Source organism: Drosophila mojavensis, unplaced genomic scaffold, assembly GCF_018153725.1.
Source record: "Drosophila mojavensis isolate 15081-1352.22 unplaced genomic scaffold, ASM1815372v1 contig_16, whole genome shotgun sequence".
Classification (NCBI taxonomy): domain Eukaryota; kingdom Metazoa; phylum Arthropoda; class Insecta; order Diptera; family Drosophilidae; genus Drosophila; species Drosophila mojavensis.
In genome coordinates this window covers 3193937-3220286 of record NW_025318693.1, presented here as the reverse complement: position 1 = coordinate 3220286, position 26350 = coordinate 3193937, and the positions used below count along the sequence as shown (strand labels likewise).

Genomic DNA, 26350 nt, shown 5'->3' with positions numbered 1-26350 from the left:
TCGAGTTGCAGTTACTTTCGAGAGCTGCGGCTCCTTCAGTTGGAGATTGGCTGGTGAAAATTCTGTGCCACTTTTGCACTGGTCACACGTTCGAGCAGGCCGCTCCGATGGCCAAGACATTTCACCATAGCAATAATAAATATCCCCACAGGCTAAGCTTGAAGAGAGCCACTGCGAAGAGAGCGGCAGAGAGAGAGAGAGCCCAGCCTATGCCAGTGCGCTCAGGGCCAACAAATACAATGAAACAGCAGCAGCAGTCGAAGAAAGAGGCTAAAGAGCACAAGTCGATATGTAAATGTGCATCTGTGTAAGTGTGTGAGAGTTGGATTACATGTGAGCATGCGTAGTGTGCGCCTCTCCCACCGATCCGTTCAGCTCGCTTTGCCTCTTTTGTTTGCAATGGAATTTCTTTCTTTTCATAAACATGTTTCGAGCGCACATTCAATGCTGCTGCTGTTGTTGTTGTTTTTGTTGTTGCTGCTGTTGTGGTTGTTGTTGTGGGCTTATTACAGCATTTATGAGGCAGGCGGCTTGGGCAGCATTTGTTGAAGGAGCACTCGCTCAACCGCACACACATAAGCCAAAGTGGCATAAAACAAGTTCAGCAGCGTCCACGGCTCCGGCTCTGCCTCTGTCTCTGGCTATGGTTCTGTCTTCGGCTTTGGCTTCTTGAATGACTGCGGCGCAGGAATGCAGTGTTGTAAATAGTTGCAGCAACGACGACGTCGACATTGTTGGCTTGGCTTGGCTTGGACGCCGAATCAGAGCAAGTCAAAGCCAGAGTCAGCCAAGGCAGCAGATCGCGACAACGATCAGAGCACAGAATACAGAGCCACAGACACAGGCGAACCCGAAGCTATAGTCAGAGCCACAGCCATGGCCACGACAGCAGCAGCAGCAGCAGCAGTCGCCGCAGCAGCAGCAACAGCAGCGGCAGCAATGAAAATTGCTGAGAGCGCCCCGAGGGCTTCCACTTGGACTTGGACTGGGCCTGGATCTGACCAGGTCTTAAGTCCGGGCCGTTTGTTGTTTCCAACAACATTGACCACGATCGATAACACTTACACACATATGCACACACACATACACACACTGAAGCACACATGAGTGCCTCACATGCTAGTCACTGTTTATGTTTATGAATTGTATTGCAGATATTCAGATCGGGCGCAGACGGGAGTACGGCATTATGCGTTTATCTTAGAGGGTTAATATTTTTTCTAGACCCCGCATTCTGGACTTGGTAATTAAATCGCAAGAAGCTGATAATGACGCAACATACGAGCGCAGTCGGGCAACAGCAAAAGGGCTACTCCACTCCACACTCACTCACAATTACAGCCCCAAATATGCCCTCTAGGAAATTATTCATGATAACACAGATTGCATTGATTGATTGCGCGCGCGTTCCCTGGGCTCGGCACAGTTGGACTCGACTCTGAGTTGGAGTTGGACTCGGAGTTGGAGTCGAAGTCGGAGGCTGAGCCGCTGTTCGTTCGCGGCCCGGTCGCCCTCCTGGTAGCAGCCGCTCGGCCTGAGTTATTTGAGCTATTAAATGTCTGTGATTTGCCCATAAGTTACTGTTCCGATCTCTAGATCAATTGTTGGCAGCCCAGGCGCTTCCACATGTGCCTGTGCCCCTGTGGTTATTGTGCAAACCGCGCCACAAATTAGTGCAAACCGAACCATTCCTTCGACTTTGCATCACAATCACACGATCTTCTTGTTTTACAACAAATAAAAGTAGCAATTAATTAACAAATTTTAATAAAAGAAAAAATTTGATATGTAGTTGTAAATATTTATATATATTATAAATAAATAATGAGTTGAACTTTTTATAATACTAAACAATATTTAAAAATCATAAATTTTAAAGCTTTGTTTTGAAATATACATATATTTAAATTTAAAGTATTAAATACATATGTTTATTTTAGTATTATAATTAATGTAATATAATAATAGTTTTCTTCTCGAAAATTATAAATAAATAAACAAATAAGTTTTATTTTTAAATATTAAACAATATTCTCATATATTAGAGTATTAAAGCTCTTTTTTTTTAAATACATATATTATATTTATTATAATAATATAGTAAAATAAAGTATTTTAATAATATGGTAAAGTAATTTTTTTTGTAATGTAATGTATATATTGGTTTTATGCAATGTTCGTCTGTCTATGACAATAAAAAGTAGAACTCTTAAAATATTAAATTTAACTGGTAAATCTTGATATATTTTCATAAATAATAAAAAATAGTTTTTATATGAAAATAATAAATATCTACAAAAAATATTGAATCTTCTACTTTTTTAATATTTCAAAAGCAGCTTATATGCATTTTTTAAAGAATAAAATAAAATTGTACTATTATTAATAATTATTTATTTTGCATACATATTTCAAAGTTTTTTTTTATCTTTAATAATTTATATTTTAAATTTTTCATTTATTTATTTTATTTTTTGTTATTTTTGTATTCATTACTTTTTACATAAATCTTATATTTATATTTCCATTTCAAAAAATGAATTAAAAATCGTTGCTTTAACTTAAACGAACTCTCCCTTTAATAATATTTGGAACTATGCAAAATGGTATTTAGGTTGACTCCTTAATAATTACTTTATTTCGTTCGTCCCGTGCTCACCCATAATAAAAGAAAATCAATATTAAAGAAACTTGGCCAAGCAATAACCATAAATATACATATTTCATTTAATAATTTAGCAAAATATATATACAAATATTTTTCGAATTAAAATTAAGCTAAAATTAATTCTCATTCAGCTGTGCCTCTTGAATTCTTCCACCATTTCAGCTGGCTTCGATTTCGTTCTCAATCTTCAGCAAGAGCACAAGTACCACATGACCGGAAACGTCAACCGGAATCAGGTTGAAGGCACCAATTTGTGATCGTTTAGCAACGGATTGCTTGGCAGCTTGTCAATATTTTGATTATACAATATAAAGCAGTCAGCGGCAAGTCTAACTGTCAATGGCAACTCGAAGGTAGTATTTATAAACCACTTGCAGCAAACCCTAAAAATATGCACTGCTCTTTATTTTGGTGGGCTCCAAAAATGTGTTTTGGCCCCGTTTCGCTCGAGTTGAACAACCGGGACGTGGCTCGAGGGCTGGTGGAGGGAGACTGGAGAGAGACAGCAGATAGAGCCAAATATTGGCACAGATGTGTGAGCGTGCCGTCAATACATCGGCGGCGACAAACGTCGACCATTTCAGCTATCGATCAAACAGACGCACAGCCAAATTGCCGAGCAGCGGCGTCTGCCGCACAGATTGTTTGCCCTGCGGATTGGAGTCCTCCTTGGGCGAACGCCTCTGGAGACAGTTTGTGCATTCGCACAATTGTTAACATAATGCTGTGGAATTTCTGGCTGGGCACGCCATGGCACCGAACACATTAAAAGCACACTAAACTATACACATATACGCAACCCGGGCAACTAGCCGAAGGGCTGCCCTGCCCTGCCAAGTCGACGAGGAATTGTGTTGTAATAGCGAGTCTATAAAAGCTTTGACATGTGAGCGCGAGCGTTTCAGTTTAACTTCAACACGTTTCAAAGTTCTGTCGTCCTGTCATCCGTTCGTGCCCCGCCGTAACCGCATCCGCGACCGTCTCCGGGCCTCTCGCCGTAGCCGCATCCTAACGCCAGCTCAAAGAAAAGAAACAATTAAAGCATAACTGCCAAGCGGAAGGAAGTGCATACCACAAGTGATTTCCCCACCTGCATCCCTGCATGCCCGTACAAGTGCCGAACAAATCGTAACAAAGTTTTAAGACTCGACCCCCCAAGACCTAGTTTCCATTGTGCTCAGCTCCGTTGTGCCCCCTATGTTGGCCTCGCCTCGCTTTGTGTAAAATGAAAACGGAAAACTTCCTCAAGTACGGCGCTCCTTTGTACAACTCGAAAAGTACTCGCGGTCATTCGCAATCCCAACCGCACACTGTCGGCAACAGTCATCCGAATAGCTTCGCATCTCTGTTGACCAACGAGAACTTGCGGAATTTGACGCCGAACCGCGCATCCGGATATTCCGACAGGGAGAGCATCTGCAGCTTGAGCAGCGCGGGCGGACGAGTTAAAAGGCGATCGAGGTATGTGCACAGTTTTAACTCAACTACTATAAAATAAGAACATTCAGTTATTAATTATTAGTATTTAAAATCTAAATATAGTAAATATATAAAATATATATGCAAATTCGAATAATCAGAGCAAAAAGTAAATTTCAAAAGCGCTAAAAGTATGCAACAGAATAAATTGTTATAATTGTTTTTATTACATATTTTGAAAATTTTAGTATATAATTTCGCTACCCGAAGAGCTGAAACATATATAATATTTATTTATTTTAATTTTATATGGGACACTTTATTTTTAATCAATTTACTGCATACAGAAGTGTTGTGTTTAACATTCTTTAACTTTACCAATTGTGCTCTAAATATACAAAATTGGTATAGCATGGATTAATAAATAATAATACCAAAAATTTTTAAATCAAATTAAAAAATATATATATGTATAAAATAAATGTATTAAAATAACTAATAATAAAGAAAAATATATTTACTGGCATTTACTCACATTAAATGAAGTAAAATATATTTATTTTAAAATATTTTCAATTTATGTGAGTTTCGTTAATAAATGTTTCCTTATGAATTACTTCTTTTCTTTTAGGCATTTATCTATTTATTTTTATTTATTTCATTTTTTTTTTAAATTTTATTTATTTGTTTTTGTTTCAAAAAGTATATATGTAAAATAAAAAATAAAATAAAAATATATATTTTTGTTATTTATCCAAATATTTAAGCTAAGATATTTTTTATACCTTTTCCACTATATGCCCTTAATTTAGACCGAATTTTTTCAAATCGAAAACAATTTTTAATATAACTTAAGGTCTTTTTTAATAAATGCTTCAATTAAATAAATATTAAATTGTGTAAATTGGAATACAAAAGAAATATTTACATATTTATTATCATGTCACAGAGTAGATTTAGCAACCCTCGTTACGTTCTACATCGAAAAAAGGGGCAGCACCTTAAATGTATTGAATATTACATACCCTTGCAGATATAAAATATATATAGATGCATTATAAATTTATGGAAATACGATATATATGCAAATATAATATGTAACTATAAAAGTTCGTTTTGAATTCGAAGGGGGGTATAAAAAAATATATAAATAAAATATATATTTCATATAAGTGAATTAGTTCTAAAGTTCTCATTTTATTTTAGCTTTTTAGTTTTAATAGTAAATACATATTTACATATACTATATTTACTATATATAATATATATGCATTATAAATTTTTCAAATTTAGACTAATCATAATATGAACATGAACTCAACATGAAATACCCAGTATAGAGAAAAAAAGGAAAAAAGGCGGGTCCACTGAACCGTGTCGTGTGCACACATGGTCAAAAATATCCTTGTGTGTGCGTACAGAGGGTTAGAATAGGCCTAAACACATTTGTATTTTGGCCAACTTGTTGTCCCGGCAACCAAGCGACAGTCCATGGCACAAGCAGTGCATTTGTCACCCCCAATGCACGGGGCCAGCCTCAGTTCTTGTCCAGCTCGCGCACCATGCGCTCTCCTAGGGATACATTTTTTACAAACTGCTTTCAAAGAACTGTTTAGGATGTGATTTCTCATAGATGTAGAGTACAATAGTGTTGTGTTTTTTTCTGTTCGCAACTTTAGAAATTTCTCGATGAAGTCCTCGAGGGGCATTAGCAAGAAGAGCAAGACCATGGACTACACAAACTATGCGTATAACGAGGCCGTGGGCCGCCTGAAGGTAATGCTGGCTGACAACTCCTATACGGCCACGCCCAAAGGGTTGGGCAGCTCCTCGGCCTATTTACGCAACTTCAACGAGGACTCAGGCGATAATTTCTCGGACAATTTGTCGGTAGGTCTAATTAGATTTATTTAAATTATTTATTCCATTTGTTCATAACTCCAATGTTGGTTCAGGTCATCGAACGACCCGTCTTCTCTGACATTTCCAAGTACTTGTCGCCCAGCCAGAAGTCACGCATCAGCACCTACCGGCCGAAGAAGAGCTACACCTCGGGCTACCTCTCGGCGTCCAAGGAGAACTTAGCCACGCCTCCAGCTCTCTATCCGACCACCATAACTGCGCCGCCGCTGCCCACGGACAGCGTTCAGGCCCCGGTCGAGATCTTCAACTTCATTGAGAAGCAAGAGGATTACATCGAGCAGCTCGAAAAGGAGTCCAAGTACTGTCGCAGCGAGCTGACCAATTTGCTGGGCAAGGTGAAGGATGTCATCAACGAGAACGAGCACCTGACGGAGAATGCGCGCACTGAGCTGGCAGCGCTTGGCAGCGGCACCTCCAAGCCCTCGGCTCAACTGCCGCAGACCACCACGAGCCCCTCCTCGGACAGCGACGAGCACTTGCTCTATGCGGGCCGCAAGACTCCAACCACGCCGCGCAAGAGCAACTTGAAGTCGCCGCAATCGCCACGCTACGCCAGTGCGCCCAACATTGTCTACGAGGCACGCATCAGCGAGCTGGAGGCAGAGCTGATGCAGGCCAACATCGATCTGAAGCGCGTGAAGACCGAGAACGAGGAGCTCAAGCGCAAGCTGGCCCACACGGATCCGCTCAGCGCTGTCGCCACGTTGGGCAGCGTCAACTGCGAGACGCATCGCAAGCAGCTGGAGCTGCTGCAGCAGGACAAGACCGCCCTGGAGGAGTCGGTGCGCCAGCTGCAACGCATGCTGGACGAGGCCAAGTCACAGCAGCAGCACAACAATGCCAGCTCCAAGCGCTACATCACGGATTTGGTGCAAATGGAGCGATCCCAGGCGGAGGTGAGTGAAGAGCTATGATATATAGCCTATTATATGTCCTCAGTTCCATTTCTCGTTTTCAGCTGGAGGTGCGCCACCTGCGAGATGAGCTGGACAGGCAGCACGAGCGCGTCCGGGAGCTCCAACATGAGATGGCGCGCCGCTTGGCTGATGAGCGGGCCAGTGCGGAGCGGCGCTACAACAGCCAGGTGGATCAGCTGGGCGGCGATCTGAGCAGCCAGTGGGAGCAGGTGGCTAAGCTGCAGCTGGAGCTGGAGCGCCAGAAGCGCTACGAGTCCGATCTCAAGCGCGATGTGGCCAGCCGCAATTCCCAGATCGAGGAGCTCAAGATGGAGCTGCGCGCCAATCGCACAACTTTCCTGGCCGACATGGCCCAGGCCAATGCCGAGAAGCAGTCGCTGGAGCAGGAGATTACCTCGCTGCGCCTGCAGCTGGATCGTGCAGCCCGGGAGTCCAAGACGGAGGCAGCTCGTCTCACGGCGGAGATCAACTCGCTGCGCCAGCGTCTGGATCGTGGCGACGCCGATCTGTTGCACTCGAAGCGCGAAGTGTTGCGCCTCAACGATGAGATTGCCAACTTGGAGAAGGAGGTAATTGACAGTCTAATCCAACTTCGATGGCTCCAAATTGAAAATGATTTTTTGCAGCTGGCTTACGGGGAGCTAAAGAACGAAATACGTCCAACCAAAAAGGATTTGGACAAACGCATCTCAGAGATGCAGGAAAAGCATGGTATGTGCACACGTTTCATATTGCTAGTCAAGTACGATTTCTCCACACAATTAGATGATTTCTGATTTAATTAAACCTTTCTCAAGCACCGACTCTTGCTAATTGAACACATTCTCTAAACTCTGGTTGAGCTATTGATTTTCATATTGTGTGCGGTGAACATTTTCATTCTCTACTTGTCTCTAATTCGAATTACCAAAAATATATATTTATATATACTATTTACTGTATTTAACGTCAATAGTTTATCCATGAGTTTGCCTTACCCATAATGATACTCAATAATATACTCGCACTTCATTCACTAATAACCCACAACAATCTGTCTGTCTGTCTACTCTTTGTAGCGGAAACGGTAAATGAGCTCGAAGCAATGATAACGTCTCAGAAGCAACTCATGGATAAATTGACGGCCGAGTGTAAGACCTTAACCGGCAAATTAGAGGATACGACCTATAAGCACAAGTAATTATTAAATGCATTTTAAAGCTAACTATTTTGACGGCAACTCTCAGGCACTGACTGCAATATTTTTGTCCACCTATATGAAATACCCATTAGTAGTTGTAAACCGAATCGTTTAGCTCGTCTTAGAGCAATGAGCAATGACAATTTTACAGATCTCATCAACCGTAGCATTATCACCTATGTATAATCGATCTTTACTCTATGAAAATTGAACACAGCGCAATATGAAATTCATGGCCAGCCCCAAGCAAAAAAAAAAAAAAAAAAAAAAAAAAAAAAACAAATAACAAATAGTCAAAAAAATATTCATTTTGCCACACCTAGTGCAATTAATTTTGTTTTGAGATTCGTTAACCACAACACAACACACAACAACAACAACAACAACTACCCAGAGCTTGACACTGGATTAACTTCTTCAAACCTCTTTTGTGCTGCCTGCCTGCGTCGCTCTGACATTTGTTAAACTTAGATTATGCGATGCCAACAACAACAACAACAACTGCAGAAGCAGCAATCACCGCAACAACAGCAACAACAACTGCAATAAACGCACCTTCGATGCCAATAACAACAACAACAGCTGCAGCAACAACAAGCGCAGGCGAAAGCGTGTTCACTTTGCCGCCTGATGTGGAAATTGTAGATGAAACCAAGCCCATGGACGCGCATGTTGCTGCTGTTGACAATGTTGCTGGCGATGCCGACAATGGTGACGAGATACTAAGGAATATAATCGAAAGCAATAAGCGTTTGGCCAACGAGCTGGCCAAGATGCCGCCGTTGCCAAAATTCACCAGCTACAATGCGCACAACAGAATGCACAACATCCACAGAAACAGTAAAACAGAGACAACAACAACAACAGCAGCAACAGCGGCAGCTGCAACAACAACAACAATGGGCGCCAAGCCAAAGTGTTTTTGCCCCAGTTTTATGCGACACAAGCACGAGCATGAACATGTTTATACGAAGTCAACAATGCGCAGGCGCAACAGCAGCGATATTAGCGCTACATGTTGCAGCAACAGCAGTAGCAACAGCAACAGCAATGCCAACAACAACAGTCGCAATCGAGGAGCTACAGCGCGTACACAAACCACACACAGCAAGAGCATGCATTGTCACGCTCATGAATTCACCCTAGACACACACCACCAACCACATCAGCCACAGCAACAATATTGCACAGCACCAGCAACATCAGCAACAAGCACACCTGCAGCTGTCCAGCAGTCGGCCAGCTGCTGTCATCCATGCAAAACGGAGCTGTTGCCTTGGCTGCAACAGCATCTGGTTTTGAATCAGACCATCAGCAGTGCCAGTAGCTGTCAGGCCCCATGTCAAAGCTCGCATTTGACGGTGGACACTGAGACAACAGCAACTGCAACGGCAACTGCAACACCAGCAGCAGCAACAGCAACATGCAAAGGCCGCAACAGCAATGCGATCAATGCCAGCATCAAGCCAAAGCTTTATTTTGAGCAACTGTTGCAGCGCGATGGCTGCCACAAGAAGCCACGCCCACCCGTCAAAGTTGATGTCAACGTGCGCCTGGTGCCCAAGCAGACGAAGCAGTCGAAACAGTCACAGCCAAAAGTCAATGCACTCAATGAAACATTTGTCCAAGAGCTGGACGAAGTGGCGCAAGCCCTAAACGAGACTTTCGTCAAGGAATCCTCGCCAGAGTTGGCCAAAATCGATGAACAACTAGCCCAATTCGAGGATGTCATCGATGATGACGTCGAGGACGACGACCAGGAGCAGGCCACCAAACTTTGATAATGTTAATATACCCAACAAAAAAACCACACCAATACCATTTCATTCCGAAAACACATCACCAATTAGCTGTCAACATAGAAACATAGAAGTATAGCCAAACCATTTTTAGTGTATTCTATATTCGTTATGAAACATTTTCCATTACTTTTACAACTATTTTAAAATTTTTTGAATATCTAAAACAAACTATCAATATTTGTCTCTTATATAAAATGTTACCCATTTATAACATTTTTTAAAGATCCAATCTGTTATTACAGTTAGCAGCTAATTACATAATGCATTATATGGGTTTTCTTTGATTTAAACAATTTTTTATTTGTAATGGATTAGGTTTTCTTTGATTTAAAAATTTTTTCTTATACAAGAAATTGATTATTTCTAGAAAAAAAATTTGTTTTTTCTTATAGCTAAGGTTTATGTATTTGCTTTGAGGATTCGTAATATTTTATTTATTTTCCTGACTTACTTTATGAATCCTTTAAAATATCTAGATGGATAATAATTTATATAAAATAATAATTTATATAAAAATTGTCCGTTTCCTTAGACCTTGCTGTCTTGCTAATCAGGAAACATATTTTAAATATTCGTTAAAAGTTTTTGACATGCTGAATTTGAATCTGAAATTGCAATAGACTGACTGTCACATTTTGAAATGAAATTTTCGTCAAAATTATCTTTTAGGTAATCTTAATTAATATCGTCAATAATTTGCTAGCACCGCAAAAAATCCTTGCAATTCAAAAATTACAATTAAAATTCAATGTAAATAATTATATTTAATACATTTTAGGAAATGTATCTTTAAGGAAATGAAGGAAAGAATAATACTATTTTTCTGTTAGAATGGGATAGCCTAAGATTTGAAAACTTTATAAAATCATTGGGCAATGTATTATGAAATGAACTAGTATATTATCTTTATAATAGCAAATTACTCTTTGGATACAATATTTTATGCTTTCTTACTTTCCAATTTGCTCCATCATAGCTCATATTTTTGTCTAATATCAAATCGAACAGTATCAAATAGTAATAATAATAATAGTTATAAATAAAAATAATAATAATCCTTTCAGATATATCAGTATTTGAATAATATAAATTTAAAAATATTTGAAAGACTCGATGCATAAACAATTATTTGTAAAATAGAATTATGTTATTTAACAAAACTGTTATTTATTATATTATTTAATTTATTTCTATTTATATTTCTACTTCTATTCCTATTTCTATTTTATTTTATTGTACTTTATTTTTGCATCAGATTTGTTTTTCGCACATTTTAATATCAATTTGCAAATATTTCGTCTCAATCTTCTCAGTCAAGACAAGCAACAGCTACGTGCTACAAACGAACAGTTAATGGCACGTCTACGGCAAATCTGGTGTAAATACAAGTCGCAATTAGTTCACAATGGCAATAGTGCTAACGAGCTTAGCTCCGAAGAGTCAACACCCAATGATGAACGCAGTTGTTTATCAAAAATGCACCAAATTGACACCTCCCAGGTAATTGGCAATAAAGAATTTGTATTTGACTAACAAATGTTCTCTTTCTCTTTCTCTTCCCCTTTCTTTATCTCCCCTACACTCTCTCTCTCTCTCTCTCTCTCTCTGTCTCTTTCTCTTTATCTTTGTCTGTCTCTCTCTGCTGTCCTTAGAGAGGAAATATCTGCTTTACAATCGAATCTAGAATATTTGTCTAATCGCATGTTGAGCAATGAAGAGCATATGAGTAAATTAGATACCACACCGCATGATTATACTAGCTTAGGCGCAGGCAAAGGTAAATCTTAAAAGAAATAAGAGAAAACAACACACAAGCCTCGTTCATACACTGACTAATTTACTTCGCCATGGACTGGTCCAGAGAGGATGTGGCATGCAGCAACAATTTCTTAATCATCTACACACACACACACACATACATAGATCATACTACACTAGATCCTTGCATTCAATTGGCCAGCAACACTAATCTAAATTTCTGTAACTATAGCCGCATACGACTACCAGCCGTCCACATATGGCACTACAATTGAACCCATACAAAGCACCTCACAACTGCACAACAACGCTGACGACGACTACAGCAAGCCGAGCAACTCCTACAGCTACGATGCCGCTGGAGCGGCAACAGTTGCCGGCAACAGCAGCGCTGCCAGCAACATCAGCGGCAACGGCAACAGCAACAGCAACGGCAATGCCAACGGCAACAGCAACACAGCTGCTGGCCCATCTGCAGCAGCGCGCAAGAGCAGCATCAGCAACGGCAGCGCCAGTGGCAGCCTCCTGCCCGAGAGCAGCCGCAGTTATGGACTCAACGATAACGATGACGAAAATCTCAAGGACAACCTTGGCATGGGCGAAAAGCAGCAACAGCAGCAACAACAGCAACAGCAGGAGTTGGAGCAACAGCGCGAACGGCAGCGAGAACGCGAACGGGAGGAGCGAGATCGGGAGTTGCAACAATTGCGAGAGCAGCGCGAAAAGCGGGAAAGAGAACGCGAGCAACTGGAGCAGCAAGCACAGCTCAATCGACGCTACAGCAATGGCGAGCCGGAGCAACAGCAATCACAGCAGCAGCAACAGCAACAGCAACAGCAACAACAGCCACAGTCTCAGCTTGGGGATACGAGCGTCAGCAATGCCGGCAGCGCCAACCTGGCCGCCTACAACACAGACTACAGCGCCTACGATCAGCAGCAGTACGATGCCAGCGGGTACGATACCAGCGGCTACTCCCAGCAGCCATACGACGCGCAGCAGTATGGGTACGATGGCAACGCTGGCTACGACTACAGCGCCGCTGACTATGGCCAGTCTGGCTATCAGTATGATGCCTCGCCAGACACAGCCGCAGCCAACCAGCCGCAGTATCAGTCAGCGGCAGGAGCCGGCGCTGCGGCGGACTACGCCCGATCGCCACCGTCGACGGCGACGCCGACAGTCGCATCCCCTCCAGCAGCAGCAGCAACAGCAGCCGCTGCTGTCGCCCCAGCTGCGAGCCGACAACAATCGCGCCCGGGCAGCGGAGCTGTGGGGCCAGCAGCTGCAGCTGGAGTCCTCGGCAGCGGCAGCAGCAGCAAATCCGCTCTGCCACAACAGTCTGCCGCGCCAGCCGCCGGCAAGAAGTAGCTGGAGTCCCGAGGCGAACGACCTCACGCCAATCGATCCGCTGCTGTTGGAGTTCGGCATTAGCAGTCCCAGTCTGATGCGCTCCAGCGACGCCTCCAACCTCGACGACGACGGCGACTCCTGTGCCGACCTGAGTGAAACATATATCCTGCCGCTCGTCGACTCCGATGCCAGCCTCTCGCCGGCTCACACCACCATTGTCACGGTGCGACGAGCGAGTGCACCGGCTATGGTGCAGCGCGTCCAGGACGTCAACGAGACCATAACTATTGAGCTGGAGGAGCAGCTGGAGCGCCATCCACTGGACATCGCCAACGAGACGGTGATCATTGAGCGTGACCATGATCGTGACTATCGTGCATCGCAGTAGTTGTAAGCACAAGTTTTCCAGTTCACTCCGCTAGGGAGACTTCCAATACTATTCCACTCATATGTTTCGGATGGGCTTTAACAAATAATCCATATTTGATATTAACATTTTGTAATTACAACAATTTCTAAATGCAATATAAATTTAATTCCATCAACTTGACGACAGTGAGTTTTATTTAATTTTAAGCAACAATCCTGAGATTCGGTTTAGTTAAATACGTATCAAAACATTTTGACAAACAGAAATTGGACATACGAAAAGACATATCAAATTTATAATATACAATACAAATGATTTAGGCTCAAATTAATATATCGCTATATTTGCGGGTTCTCAATAATTCTTAACAAATAATTATGAACTAAATTGCTAATGGCTTTTGTTTGATTGTGATAGGTCCTATAGCTGCCCTCAATGTCAAGTGTCAATTTTGTATTGGAGGTCATTCGTTCTCCATGCAAGTCAAGAAAATGTTGAAATTAATAATAAACAACTGAATGATAGAATTGCGAGGGCGCTAATATCATGCAAACCTGTCAAAAGAACTCAAATGCCAGCCTGTGCGACTGAGTGACAGGCCCAGGAAATTGGCGTTGGCACGCACTTAAGGCATCAGCAACTCGCTAATTCCGAGCTCATAACAGCCCAAGAAGTACTTAAAGTTCACAAACTGACAGGATTTCACTTGAACTACTACTTGAACATGGGAAATAGTTTAGTATTCTGTTTCAAATACTTGGGCGGAATACTGAATAGAAAATTTTGCTTAAGAAATGTTGTTGAAAATTTAATACTCTAAACAGATAAACAGAATCATCCATTAAAAAAAGAACCCATGTTGAAATACTCTAAAAATACTTTGGCCTCACACACTGAAGTTCAAAACTCAAAGGATTTTACTTGAACTATGGGCATGATTTGTCTTACAAAAATAATTTTAACTGCCAAATTTATATCCGGTCTGAAGTACTTTTTCTGAATGCTGAATGGGAAACGTTACTAAGGAAATGTTGAAAATTTGATAATAATTTATTTTCTGTACACAGATTTTGAAATTACTTTTCCTAATCAAAATGAGTTCTTCCATTATAAGGAAAGAACTTTTTTCAAATAGAAATTTAGCTGTCGGAATATCTAAAAGCCTATTTAACATAATTACATTCAGCTAACGATTCTAAAATTCTGCTAAACTTTGATATATATATAAATGAATATAATATATAGTTCCTGTTGCTTGAGATTCATATTGTGGCCTTTAGTCAAATTGCACATAGGCAGACGCTATCAGTTTCTTGCCCTTCCAATCCCAGACATGTGATACGATTGAGAGCTTGGCCTTGTCCAGCTGGATTTCGCAAGGCTCATTCTTGGGCGTTGCTAGGAAGCACACTGTATATAGACTCAGCTCCAGCTCTGGCGAAGTGCCGACCAAGAAGCTTATGTACGACTTATTGATGCCAAAGAAGCTCATGCGCACGGCCAATGCGAATTGATTGGGCTATAAGCAAAACGAATTTTATAAATGAATGGAACTAATATCAAATAGAATAGAATTGTTGAACGCACTCGTCCCGTCTCCTCGCGATCCAACCAGCCCTTGTAGTCCACGTGACCCTGCTGCTCCTGCTCGGCAAAGTACAGCCAATTGTGCATGCCTAGCACATTCTGATCCCGAAGCTCCGCCATGAAGACGTGCTCGAAGCTGGAGCTGCCCAAAATGCCTTTACCCCGGGAATACGGGGTGAACCAGAGCTCATGGAGGAGCTTAAGCTGTTCTTCGTAGTCACTGCCGACGAGGCCTTTAAATATACACGAAAATTGTGATTAAGATATATGTATGTATGTATGTATGTATTAAACATGTTTATAAAAATATGTTATTGATAAAATGTGGTTATATTATGTACAGAAAATAAATAATTAATAATAGTAATATTATTTAAGTGTGGAAAAATTTGAACGATTTTTGAATTATATTACTATTATTATTATTGCTATTAATATCATTATTATTCTTAGTATTTTAATAAATATATTTATATAATAATTTATCGTAACGATATAATAATTGTAAGAATAAAATTATATTAGTTTGAGTTTCTCGAAATTGATTCGATAGAACAGAAATTGAATGTATGTATATTATTTATATAATATTAAAAAAACATGTTTGTTTGTTCTAATTTGTCATAGTGTGCATATTTGAGTTTGTGTCGAATGGATGGAATTCACGACATTCAAGGGAAATTTAATTTTTTGCTACGGCGGCAGATAGTTAAACTAACTAACTAAGCTTTGAGTAAACAATTGGGCAGGGCGAAATCGCGTGAGTCTTGCATGTAAATCTATTTATATATAGCACAGTAAAATAAATAAATAATATAAAAATATACATTTATATATATAAACATTATATATACATATTCAAGAAATAAACAAATTTAATTGTAGCTCTACTATCTTATCTCTCTACATATCAAATGTTTAGAAAACTGTGGATGCTCAGAAGTACTTAAAGCACTGTACTTGCTCGTTGCTAACTGAGAATATAAACATATATGCCCAGCCCTACTTTAAGCTGGTAACAAAAGCCACGCTGATTGACGTAGTAATCTGATTACTCCTATGAATAACAGCTTGCTTTGCAATGAATTCGGAATGCATTTACATTAATTGGGTGAGTAATTTTTGGTAGCTTACCTTTTTTGGCTAAGAAACGCATTGAGAGTTTCATGACGCGTGTGTTCATTACGGCACGCAGAAAGTCCAGCTGCTCTTGCTCATGCTCCGCCGTGATTACATCCGGCACGGCGACGTCCAGCTCATAGTTGTTGAAGAGCCGCTGCAGCAGAGCCGTCGTCGAATTGCTATCTCTGGCCAGCAGATCGTTGTGCAGCTCAAACAGTCTGAAATGGATTAACATAATGTAATAGCCTAACATAGACCAGCTTAACAGATTCATGAGCTGTTACTGCTCCCATACTCACGGTCCTGGCGCTCGATCGTCATGTGCGCCGGACTTCGTTTTGCCCTGCAGATTCACTTTGTAGAGATATGGATTTTCCGCAGCTTCTTCTTTAAATAGCGTCTGCGACAAGACCAGCACATCATCTGGTGCCGTGGGCAGTGGTTTGCTGTGGAAATACTCTGTAAATATACGGAAATGTTTATGGGTCGTAATAAATGTGTGTATATATTACGCACCATAGAAATGCCAGCTCAGTATGCCAATGGTGATCAGCAGTCCGATGATCACGAATCTTTTAATTTTCTGGCAATTGTCACTGTCCCAGTTGATGTTGTTGTTGCTCGTTTGGCTCTGTTGCTGTTGTTGTTGCGTGTCCATTGTAACATTTGTTTAGTTTCCAATTTTATTTTCTTGTTATTTTCTTTTCTGTTTGGAAGTGCTCTTCACAGATTCGCTTTTATCTTGCTATCCCAACGAGCCAGCATCAACTGTCAGAAGCGTTCACTGAGAGAACGCGTTACGCTCCGTCACCACACCGATCTCACTCTCGCGCTGAATATGACTGAAGCGTGATTACGAAACAGGCTTCCATATCCAAACTCATATTATTTCGCTCTCTCACCTCTCACTCTCTTGGTATCCAGCTCTCGTTGCCTATTTAATGCATATGTGTGCGTGTCTCTCCCTCTCGCTCTCTCACTCTCTTTCTCTCTGGGGAGCTTCCACCTGTCAGTTTTGTGTTTTGTTTTCATTTCATCCACGTTCGGCTTTTGTTTCTGCGCCTTGGTTTTCTTTTTCTGTTGAATATTTAATTATTACTTTTTTTTTTCAACAAAAGGTAATTTATGAACAACAAATAACATGTGGTAAGTTGGCTGTACAAGTGGTCGTTCAATTCGCATATTTCAGCCATATCGAGTTATTGTTTAAGCTCATTTTCACGAATGTTTACCATGTGCTATGAAATTCCAGCTAGCCAAAGGCCTGACCATAGCAAATAGGAATTCAAGCTAAAAAATATAATAAAGTGTTTACGCTTGTTTAGATCAAACACAAATAATCACACATATATAGATACTAGATATATATAAACATAGATAAAATTCCTGCATCGGAATGGGCAGCGTGACTGGAATAGTGTATCCCAAGAGTTGAATTGTTTAAATAAAACGAAAATCTGGAGAATCAATAGGAATAATCTATATTATAGTATTTGACCATTTCAGGTAAGTTTCATTAATATTTGCGTCTCGACTGTTTATTAATGACCCACAATTTTGGCATAAACAATTGGCTCCATAAACCAAAGGAAATAGTTTGACGCGCATAAAGAATTATTACATAAAATGTGTTTGAATAATAATTCGCAATGCTAATATATGCATAATGCATATTAATTGAGCTGGCCAAATTATTAGCAACAATGATAGACAATAATAATAAATACACTTTCCGATTCAACAGGTTCCAGCGGGCATCTCCGACAACTCTTCAGATCATTGAGATGAAGGAAGAAAAGAAAGAAATAGTGCTTAATTAGTAAAGTTTTTTAATTGTGACAATTTTCATAGGTTTTTGACTGCGAAGTAGATGTTTAATTGAGTTTATAATCAACCTAGTGGAACAATAAAAACTTTTATTGCGACAAATTTGGAATTCTACACAACTTGTTCTTCAACAGCTAATTATAAGAGTAGGTTTTCAACCCAGCCAATGGAATACAATTATTCAAATTTGTTATTAAATCATCAACTGAGTGGAGATAAATAGCGAGTGGATAGCAATGAAATAATTCATTGTGCCTGGACCCGTGTGAAAACTTCAGAGCAACATGCAAAGTGTCCATTAAAAGTCCTCAAATATCTCGTGACAGTCGAAAAAGTCGAAAAGTTATGCAAAGGTCAAGTAAATGTGAGTTTGCAAGTGCGAAATAGATAAGAAATACGCAGTTACTTAACAAAGCTATTGAACCAAATGGAACTGCTAGCAGAAGTGAACTATGCTGATATTCATATACAGCTGGAAATTAATTTGACCTCTTGACCCCACACATTACATCTGTTGAATGCAGCAATAAGAAATATGTATATATCATGTACACACATCAATGATGATATTCAAAATAGCTACAGTGAAATTCTGAACTATGTATGTATTTCCGTGATGCAATATTATTTTGATCTACCGAAATGTTCGATAACCCCCATGCTCCCTAAATCGTCGATGGGAGCCGCGGCGATTAATGAAGTGCTGCTTGTTGTTCTTTGCCAGTGTTTAGCCCAAAATAATTTTTATTTTATTTTTATTCATTTTCATATTCTCTAGTCTGTTCTATTTGTTTGTTGTTTTCAGTCGATTTCGAAAATCGTTTAAATAGCCGCTCGACTTGACGATGCTGCTTAGTTCGAACTTGAACAGCGTTGAGTGCGGTTGCGGCGGTGCAAAGAGTGAGTTGTGCTTGAGGAATACTTCTATAGAACCTTTAATTTGATAGGCAACAAATACACTTGCATATTATACACATATGGAATTTCTTATATATCGATATACGAACATATACATACATACGTATATTGACTAAAGTGTTCTGTGATTTTAGCGCATTATAATCGAATTAGTGTGTTTTGTCGAGACATTTGAATTTGTTTGTGTTTATTATCGATAAGCTATTGGCGTTGTGTTGTGTACATATGTGTTTGTATATGTGTATGTATGTCATTCATTGTGCTGATAACAGGTAGAAAATTTAAAAACAGCAGTTTGTGACTTCATTGCAAGGCGCTTATCAACTAAAGCAGCAAAGCGACAATTAAATAAAAAATATATTTAATTTGTTAAAAATAAACACATTTATGTTAAACATAGAATTTATAGCTGCAATTTATAAATTTATGTACAAACAAATTTATGTATAAACAAATTTAAATATTCAACAAAATTCGAAAATCCGAGCTGAAACTTGCATAATAAATATGTCTCAGCTACATGTAAAGTTTATTAATTTAAATTTAGCGGAAATAGATTTTTTAAGTTTACTCTTTGCTTTGCAGAGCTAGAGTACGTGAGCGGAAGTTTGAGTTCTCACGGAAATGTTGCTATTTACATTGGCTCGGCCACAGGTGGCAGGTGACAATTCAACATGCCCGACGGCTACTATTCGGGCAGGTGTTGCTCTGCCAGCGCAGTGAGTGAGGCAAGGCTAAGGCGACCGTATGACATGCATGCGTAATCAAAGTGCTATCAGGAGCGGCAAATCGTAAACAGCCCCCCAGTGAGCGACGCCGCTGCGCTGTCGCTGTCGCTCTCTCACCGCTCGGGTCGCGATAGTTTTGCACGTTTTTGGCGCGCACACAACAACAAACGTGCAAATCTGACTGTATTTGCCGGCAGAGAGCGCGTTCTGCTAGCGGCTGAACACGAAACGAATCAGTTGGTCGCCCGCTCAGTTTGGGTCTCAGTTTCGGTTTCAGTTTCAGTCTCCGTTTCAGTGTCTGATTCGAACGCAACGCGTGCGGTTCACAGTGGAGTCGACATCGGCGACTTGCGACGACAGGTTTAACGAACTGACAACAAATAAAAATTAAGAAAAAAAAAAAAAAAATAGAAAAATACACACAAAAAAAAAAAAAAAGAACATAAACAATTTGAAAATCAGTGAAATACACACACAAGTTGTAACGCCGCTGACAGCGCTTGGGCAACCGCTTGAGGAATTATGAAAGAATTGGGTGCGATTATCATGTCGTTAATGTAGAGCAATGCAGTTAACTGTGAATTCAAGTGCAAATGCGCAAATCGTGTTTGTTGCATTTAATGCGCGGGGGAATCTTTAAATTTGCCGCGCTCTCGCTCAACAGGCTACAGCTGATTTAAAGTTGCCTGTGTTTCTGTATCTCTCTGTCTGTGTATCTTCTGTCTGTGTCTGTTTCTGTCTCGGTTTCTGTTACGGTTTCTGTTTCCATTTCTAGTTTTCTTGATTTTGTTGTTTTCGCTCTTCTTTGCGCTCTGGCGCACAAAAGCATGCTTTAAATTTATGGATTTCTCAGATGTCCTTGTGAACAAGTGCCGTTTCGTTGTTGTTGTTGTCTTCTTTTTTTTTGTCATTATCGTTAATGTTTCCGATGAGCATATGTCTGCAGTTGTATGCGTCCTCTCTTTAAATATGTGTGCGTGCGTGTTTGTCTGTGTTTGTGTACTGCCTGTGCGAATAAAGCAGACGAGTTGTAAATTTAAAAACCCTTAGGCTGCCTTCTGCAATCAAATTTAACTCAATTTAGATAAACAGGAAATGCCTTTGAGGCCCTTTCAACGTCCACATTATTCGATTTATGCATATTTCATTCAATCTAAAAGGCTTGAATTGAATTTGAATGCGTATCCTTGCTGCTTTAGCTCTCTTATCAACTTCAACGATTTATATTGAATTTTTTTCGAAAAGAATATATTTAGTTTTAAGACATTGAAAGAGATTTAAGTTGTAAAACCAGTATTTATTTTTTTTAAATTAATTTAATTCTGTTTGTTTATACAAATACGTATGTGTTTGTATATGTTTTATTATATTATTTTATATATTAATATATTTTTAAAATAATACTTTCAGACCGATTCTGTATATATATATATATGCATATATGTACATTTGTGTATCATAATATATATTATTATATGTTGCAGATGTTGTTAAGGCTTTAACAAATGTAATAGAGCTCCAGATGATTTTCTATGGATTTACTATAAATAGAAGGTTCCTTTAAATTAATTTTTTTGCCAAACACTTTATGTTTCAAATTTCGAAAATTTAAATCCGTTTGGCAATGGTCTCAGTCAGGTTTTTTTTTGGGAAATTGTAATGGAATGCCGAACGACACTTGAGTGACAGCATACACACCATAGAACGACACACACACACGCAGCCAGACACGCACACATACACAAATACATTGGCAAGGCTAGCGCGGCACTTTAGCAACACCTGAATGATTGGTTGGCTGTAGTGTGGGCAGGAGCAGTGGCAGTGGCAGGGGCAAGGGCAGTGGCAGGAGCAGATGTCGGTACAGCGACAGGAGCCGGGGCTGTCAGGCCTGCTGCCAGTTGCCAGTCGCTTGCGTCTCGTTGTCTAGTAGCTGTCCATCAAGTTTTCTTAATTTAATTAAGCGCTCAATGTCCTTACCGACTGCGCACAAATACACGCAAGGCAAGCGGGCAACGCTTGATTTGTTGCTGCTTCTTTACTCTTGACTGCAGCATACACACACAGACACACAGACACACACACATATACTTATGTATAGATGTGTTATGTATTTGTGTGGTAGGACACAGGCTTGTAGCGACATCAACCACAAAAGCCACAGGACGTTATGGCATGAAGGATATTATGTATGTCTGTAGGTACATCGCTAGCTGCCACTGTTATTGTTGCTGTTGTTGTTATTGTTGTTTTTGATGATGATAACACTGATGATGATGATTATTACGATGATGATGATGATGGTTTCAACGATTGTGCCCCGAAGCGGGCTTCGAGACAAGGTTACCAAGAGTTGGCACATTCGCCATACCCTGTATACGAAAGGGGTTTGCTAGGGTTGTGCAATTTGATCAAATGACAATTGAGTAAGCTCAAGTTGGGTTTGTTCGGCTTACAATTGTTGTGGAATAACGGAAGACAAATTTTGTTCAGAGGATGGTTTATCAGATATCAAATTTAGTCTTTCCTTAAAGTTAACTTCATTTACCTCTATTCGAATTGCAGTGACAGTCTATTATTTACAAGTTTATTAAATTAAATTAATTTATCTAGCATCTATTAAATATATTTACCGTTTAAGGTATTTAATACATTTATCCCAATATTCAACTAAATTTTGATATTTAAAAATGAATTAATTTTGTTTGTGAATTTTTCAGTTTGTATTTAATATTTTTATTTGAATATTTTTCGTGAAATATTTAATTTTTAAAGATTGCTTATACACAAAAAAAAAAAAAAAAAAATTAAATAAAAAAAAAAAAAAAAAAATAAATAAATAAATAAAATAATAAAAAAAAAAATTAATAAATTTATAAATATAATTTTTATTTATATTTTATTATTTACGATAGTAACCACATATTTAAATAAAAAATTTATTATTTATATATTTACTTATATAAGACACTTTATTTTCAATCAATTATTCTGTATATATAATTTGCATTTACATTATTAGTTAATTTTATTGAACATTTATGAATATATATTTTTCTAGCAATAAAGCAGAAAGAGCAAATTCAGATAGGCCGTAGGCGTGTAGGAGTGTCACATAGGAAACAGTTTATCCAGCTAAATTGATAGATGAAACATGAAACATTTTAAGTGGTATCTTAAGTTCGCATATGCCCGTTGTCTGCACTTATACTTGGCATACTTACTACGGCGCGTTGTGCTGTGCAGCCCACTCCGCCCACTCTGGGCAACAATAACATGGTGGCCACCTGCTGCGGCTGCACTTGAGTCCATTTCACTGTTATGCTATCTGTTTGTTATTTTTTCCACATGATGTCTCTTTCCCACATTCTGTGAGAGTGTGTGTGAGTGTATATATGTGGGTTTGTTGCCTGCGGCAGCTCTGTCAGCTTGTAAATTTTTAATAAACTTTCAGTTGACTTTTTCTCCTTATTTTATTTATGCTGTTGTTGCTGTTGCCTTTGCTTTCCTCATTAAATCAAGCAAAGAGGAAGCAAAATGGTATATTTTATGCTAAGCAATTGAGCTCTGCCTGCAGCATGATTTCATATTCTGCAAAACTCTCATTAAATATAGACTTGTGGGTTGTTTCACCATTCCGCATAAATGTTTATGTATCCAGCGAATTTAATTCTCGCTTTCATGTCCGAGCCACATATAAAATATGCAAATATTTATGTATTTCGTGGAAATCGGCCCCAACTCTGAATTAATGTGACTTTCTTCTGAAAACATTACCTAATAATTGTGCATAATTACTTAACAATCGCCGCTCATAATTGTATATCATCATCGGTATTTCTGCTCTCGTTGTTTACATTTCCGTTTTCCGCATGGAAACCTATCGCCCAGTTCTGCATGCCAATCTGATTCAGAACCTGAATCTGAATCTGAATCTGAATTAAGTGTGTGTGCCGCACAATGCGAATCAAGTGCCTCCACAATTTATGTCAACGAGAGCGGTCCACAAGAGTTGCTTATTAAGATGGGCGAAGGGAGCGGGAAGGCCAAGTCCACACAGCGCCAAACAAACTCAATTTGAGATGGGCTTTTGTGGAATTCATTGAAAAGGTTTTAATCCACATTAAATTTGTAAAAATATGTATTTGCATCCCTTTGCAGTTGACAAACAGAATAAAGCACTAGCTGTAAATATATATTACAATTCATTTATATAAATATATAAAAGTACAATTAAAATCACGCTACCATCTCTATTATGCTACGTTGATTGACATATGCACGTTAATTTGATGGATGTTCTATGGTTGCTCTTTCGTTTTTTTACTTTCAGCACGTGTTGTGGTGTGCGTATATTTATATAAGCTATTGTATCTAGAACATTATCATGCTTCAAACTTTGTTGGGCCATTCCGACTTGTACATACATATATGAAATGTGTCATACCTGTATACTTATGATAATATATTATTGATTATGGGTTATAAGTGACCCATATAGCATCACATATTTCAGAACATATATGAAGAGGTTATGTTTATACAGTCAAAGATTTTGACTTATTAATAACCAAATATAGAATTTTTTTTTTTTTTTTTAATAATGGATTTGACTTTCAACAATCAGTCAAATATTTATAGGAGTTTACGAAATATATGTATCTGCCGAAGTATAATAGAGTTGGTCTGAAACAAATATAAAAGAAAAAGAATTCGGAAATGTAATAGTGTAGAAATAAAAATAAATATATAATATACCAATAAATATTGTATATTGATCAAACTTAACAATTTAAAGCTTTTGCGTGATGAATGCCATAACTATATTTTATAGTTGAACTCTGATTAAATTATTGTTAATCCGCAAGGGCATTTGATCTTCGGTGTGGTCATAGCTCTTTCATGTTTTGATTTTCGATTGTTGTGGTTGGTGCTCGTGAGCGCTTATTGCATAGCGAGTCAGAAAATGCGAATAGCAAATGGCAATTGCGATGTAAAGCTGTCAATCTCAATTGTCAGCTGGAAGAAAAGAGAGCGAGAGAACGAGAAAATAGAGAGCGAGAGAAAGAGAGAGGGAGAGACAGAGAGAGTATGGGCGATTGTGAGAATGCGTGCATGTGTGTGAGAGCGTAAAGAAGAGTAAATTAATTTGATCTAGATTAATACTAATGTGATTTTATTTAATTTTTTCTCTTGCAGCCTAAAACCCAATATCGAGGCTACCATTTGAAGAGCAGCAGCACCAGACGAGAATTTTAGTCGAAAACATGAACAGCGATGAGTTGGCAATGATCAAGAAGACCTGGGAAATTCCCGTGGCGACCCCAACAGACTCTGGAGCTGCCATTCTGACAGCTTTCTTTAATCGTTTTCCGTCCGCATTGGAAAAGTTTCCATTTCGCGATGTGCCCCTGGAAGAGTTGCCCGTAAGTCGGATGGAAATATAGAAAACTGCTAAACTAAAATTAAACTAAAAGCTAATCCACTTCTTTCCTTCAGGCCAATGCACGCTTCCGTGCACATGCTGGACGCATAATTCGGGTGTTTGACGAATCGATTAGGGTGCTCGGCCAGGAGGGCGATCAGGAGAAACTGGATGAGATCTGGACCAAGGTGGCTGTCAACCACATTCCTCGTCGAATATCTAAGGAATCTTACAATGTGAGTGCCCAGCTACAGCTATCATATCATATATTTATATACATATTTCGCTTCTATAGCAACTCAGAGGCGTAATTCTGGAAACGCTCACAGCTGTCTGCAATCTGGACGATAGTCAACAGGAAACGTGGACTAAGCTGGTTGACCACGTCTATAGCATTATATTCAAGTCCATCAACGAGGAAGGCGATGCCATCTAAACTGAGTCAGACGAAAGGCGAGAGAGCAGCAGCGATAGCGAAGCGGGAACGTAACGAATGAAGATCACATTGCAAGGCACAGCTTATGTAGATTTAAGTAAATGATAAATGATAAATGTTAGCTATTTTCATTTTTTATTTATGAGTAAAAGTCCAACACACAAAAACACCGGCAGATAAACACTAACACACTCGCACACTGCTCCGTAAAGCTTTAACCCATTGTCAGCCTTAAGCACTTAATAAGAATACAAATAAAATAAAGAGGTCGCTTGTAGCCGTAAAATTGCAGCTCTTAATTATTTTTTGAATTGGTAAGCATAATTCGCATTAGTTCTAATAGCAGTTATAGAAAATCTGAGTCAGTGCCCTATGGATAGGCATAGCTCTCCTGTCATCAAAATGTCAAGTGAGCATTATTTAACTTTATTTAGATAAGCAGTTAAACGCTTTCTAATGGAACTCAGTCTGGGTAAGAATTGTGAAAGATAATATACATTTTGGGCAGGTGTAAAGGATAATTAGGAAAAATAAAAGGTGATTTCAGTTAAATATTATATATAGATTTATATACACATCTATGCAATTAAATACAAATATATGTACAAATTTTATACTTTGATCTTTACAAAAAGATAATTGAGATATCCCCACAAAAATAATTCATATACAATAAGACGGATTTCATAGAGCAATCAGAAGTCGAGCAGTAGATATTAAATAACTTGTTTATATTTCTATTAGTTCGCCTGAAAAAAGTTATTCAAGAAAAAAAAAAAAAAAAAACTAAGAAGGAAAAGCATTTTACAGGCAAGTGTTAGACACACTTGAAAACCATTTCCCGGCATAATTATATGTATATATATTTCGCATGCAATTGCAGAAGAATTTCCGTTGCTCAGTGCCGCAAAATAATA

At 39.1% G+C, this 26350-nt stretch overlaps 3 protein-coding genes across 6 annotated transcripts; 2 read left to right on the top strand and 1 right to left on the bottom strand.

Annotated features, from left to right (window-relative positions):
- The first annotated feature begins 3218 nt into the window (after positions 1-3218).
- LOC6573587 (serologically defined colon cancer antigen 8 homolog) lies at positions 3219-13570 on the top strand. Of its 3 annotated transcripts, XM_032730342.2 has the most exons (9): positions 3228-4129; positions 5767-5977; positions 6043-6906; positions 6969-7496; positions 7554-7638; positions 7986-8103; positions 11562-11686; positions 11900-12784; positions 12822-13570. In XM_032730342.2, exons 1-9 carry the CDS (start codon positions 3894-3896, stop codon positions 13406-13408), a joined length of 3639 nt encoding a protein of 1212 aa, XP_032586233.1. In that variant the 5' UTR covers positions 3228-3893; the 3' UTR covers positions 13409-13570. The 3 variants fall into 3 exon arrangements, with proteins under 3 accessions (XP_032586234.1, XP_032586233.1, XP_043863213.1); XM_044007278.1 differs by lacking the exon at positions 11562-11686 and adding an exon at positions 11223-11409 and having other exon boundaries at positions 11900-13570; XM_032730343.2 differs by lacking the exons at positions 11562-11686; positions 11900-12784; positions 12822-13570 and adding an exon at positions 8618-8738 and having other exon boundaries at positions 3219-4129.
- Positions 13552-16950, bottom strand: LOC6573588 (poly(U)-specific endoribonuclease homolog). The gene is made up of 5 exons (XM_001999620.4): positions 16616-16950; positions 16399-16558; positions 16112-16317; positions 14978-15210; positions 13552-14909 (listed from the first exon to the last, which is right to left on the bottom strand). Exons 1-5 carry the CDS (start codon positions 16755-16757, stop codon positions 14667-14669), a joined length of 984 nt encoding a protein of 327 aa, XP_001999656.1. The 5' UTR covers positions 16758-16950; the 3' UTR covers positions 13552-14666.
- Positions 16951-18733: 1783 nt separating this feature from the next.
- On the top strand, positions 18734-25724 carry LOC6573589 (globin). 2 transcript variants are annotated; one of them, XM_015167012.3, is made up of 4 exons: positions 18734-18826; positions 24772-24998; positions 25072-25233; positions 25293-25724. In XM_015167012.3, exons 2-4 carry the CDS (start codon positions 24840-24842, stop codon positions 25431-25433), a joined length of 462 nt encoding a protein of 153 aa, XP_015022498.1. In that variant the 5' UTR covers positions 18734-18826; positions 24772-24839; the 3' UTR covers positions 25434-25724. The 2 variants fall into 2 exon arrangements, with proteins under 2 accessions (XP_015022498.1, XP_001999657.1); XM_001999621.4 differs by lacking the exon at positions 18734-18826 and adding an exon at positions 20001-20107.
- Positions 25725-26350: the final 626 nt, after the last annotated feature.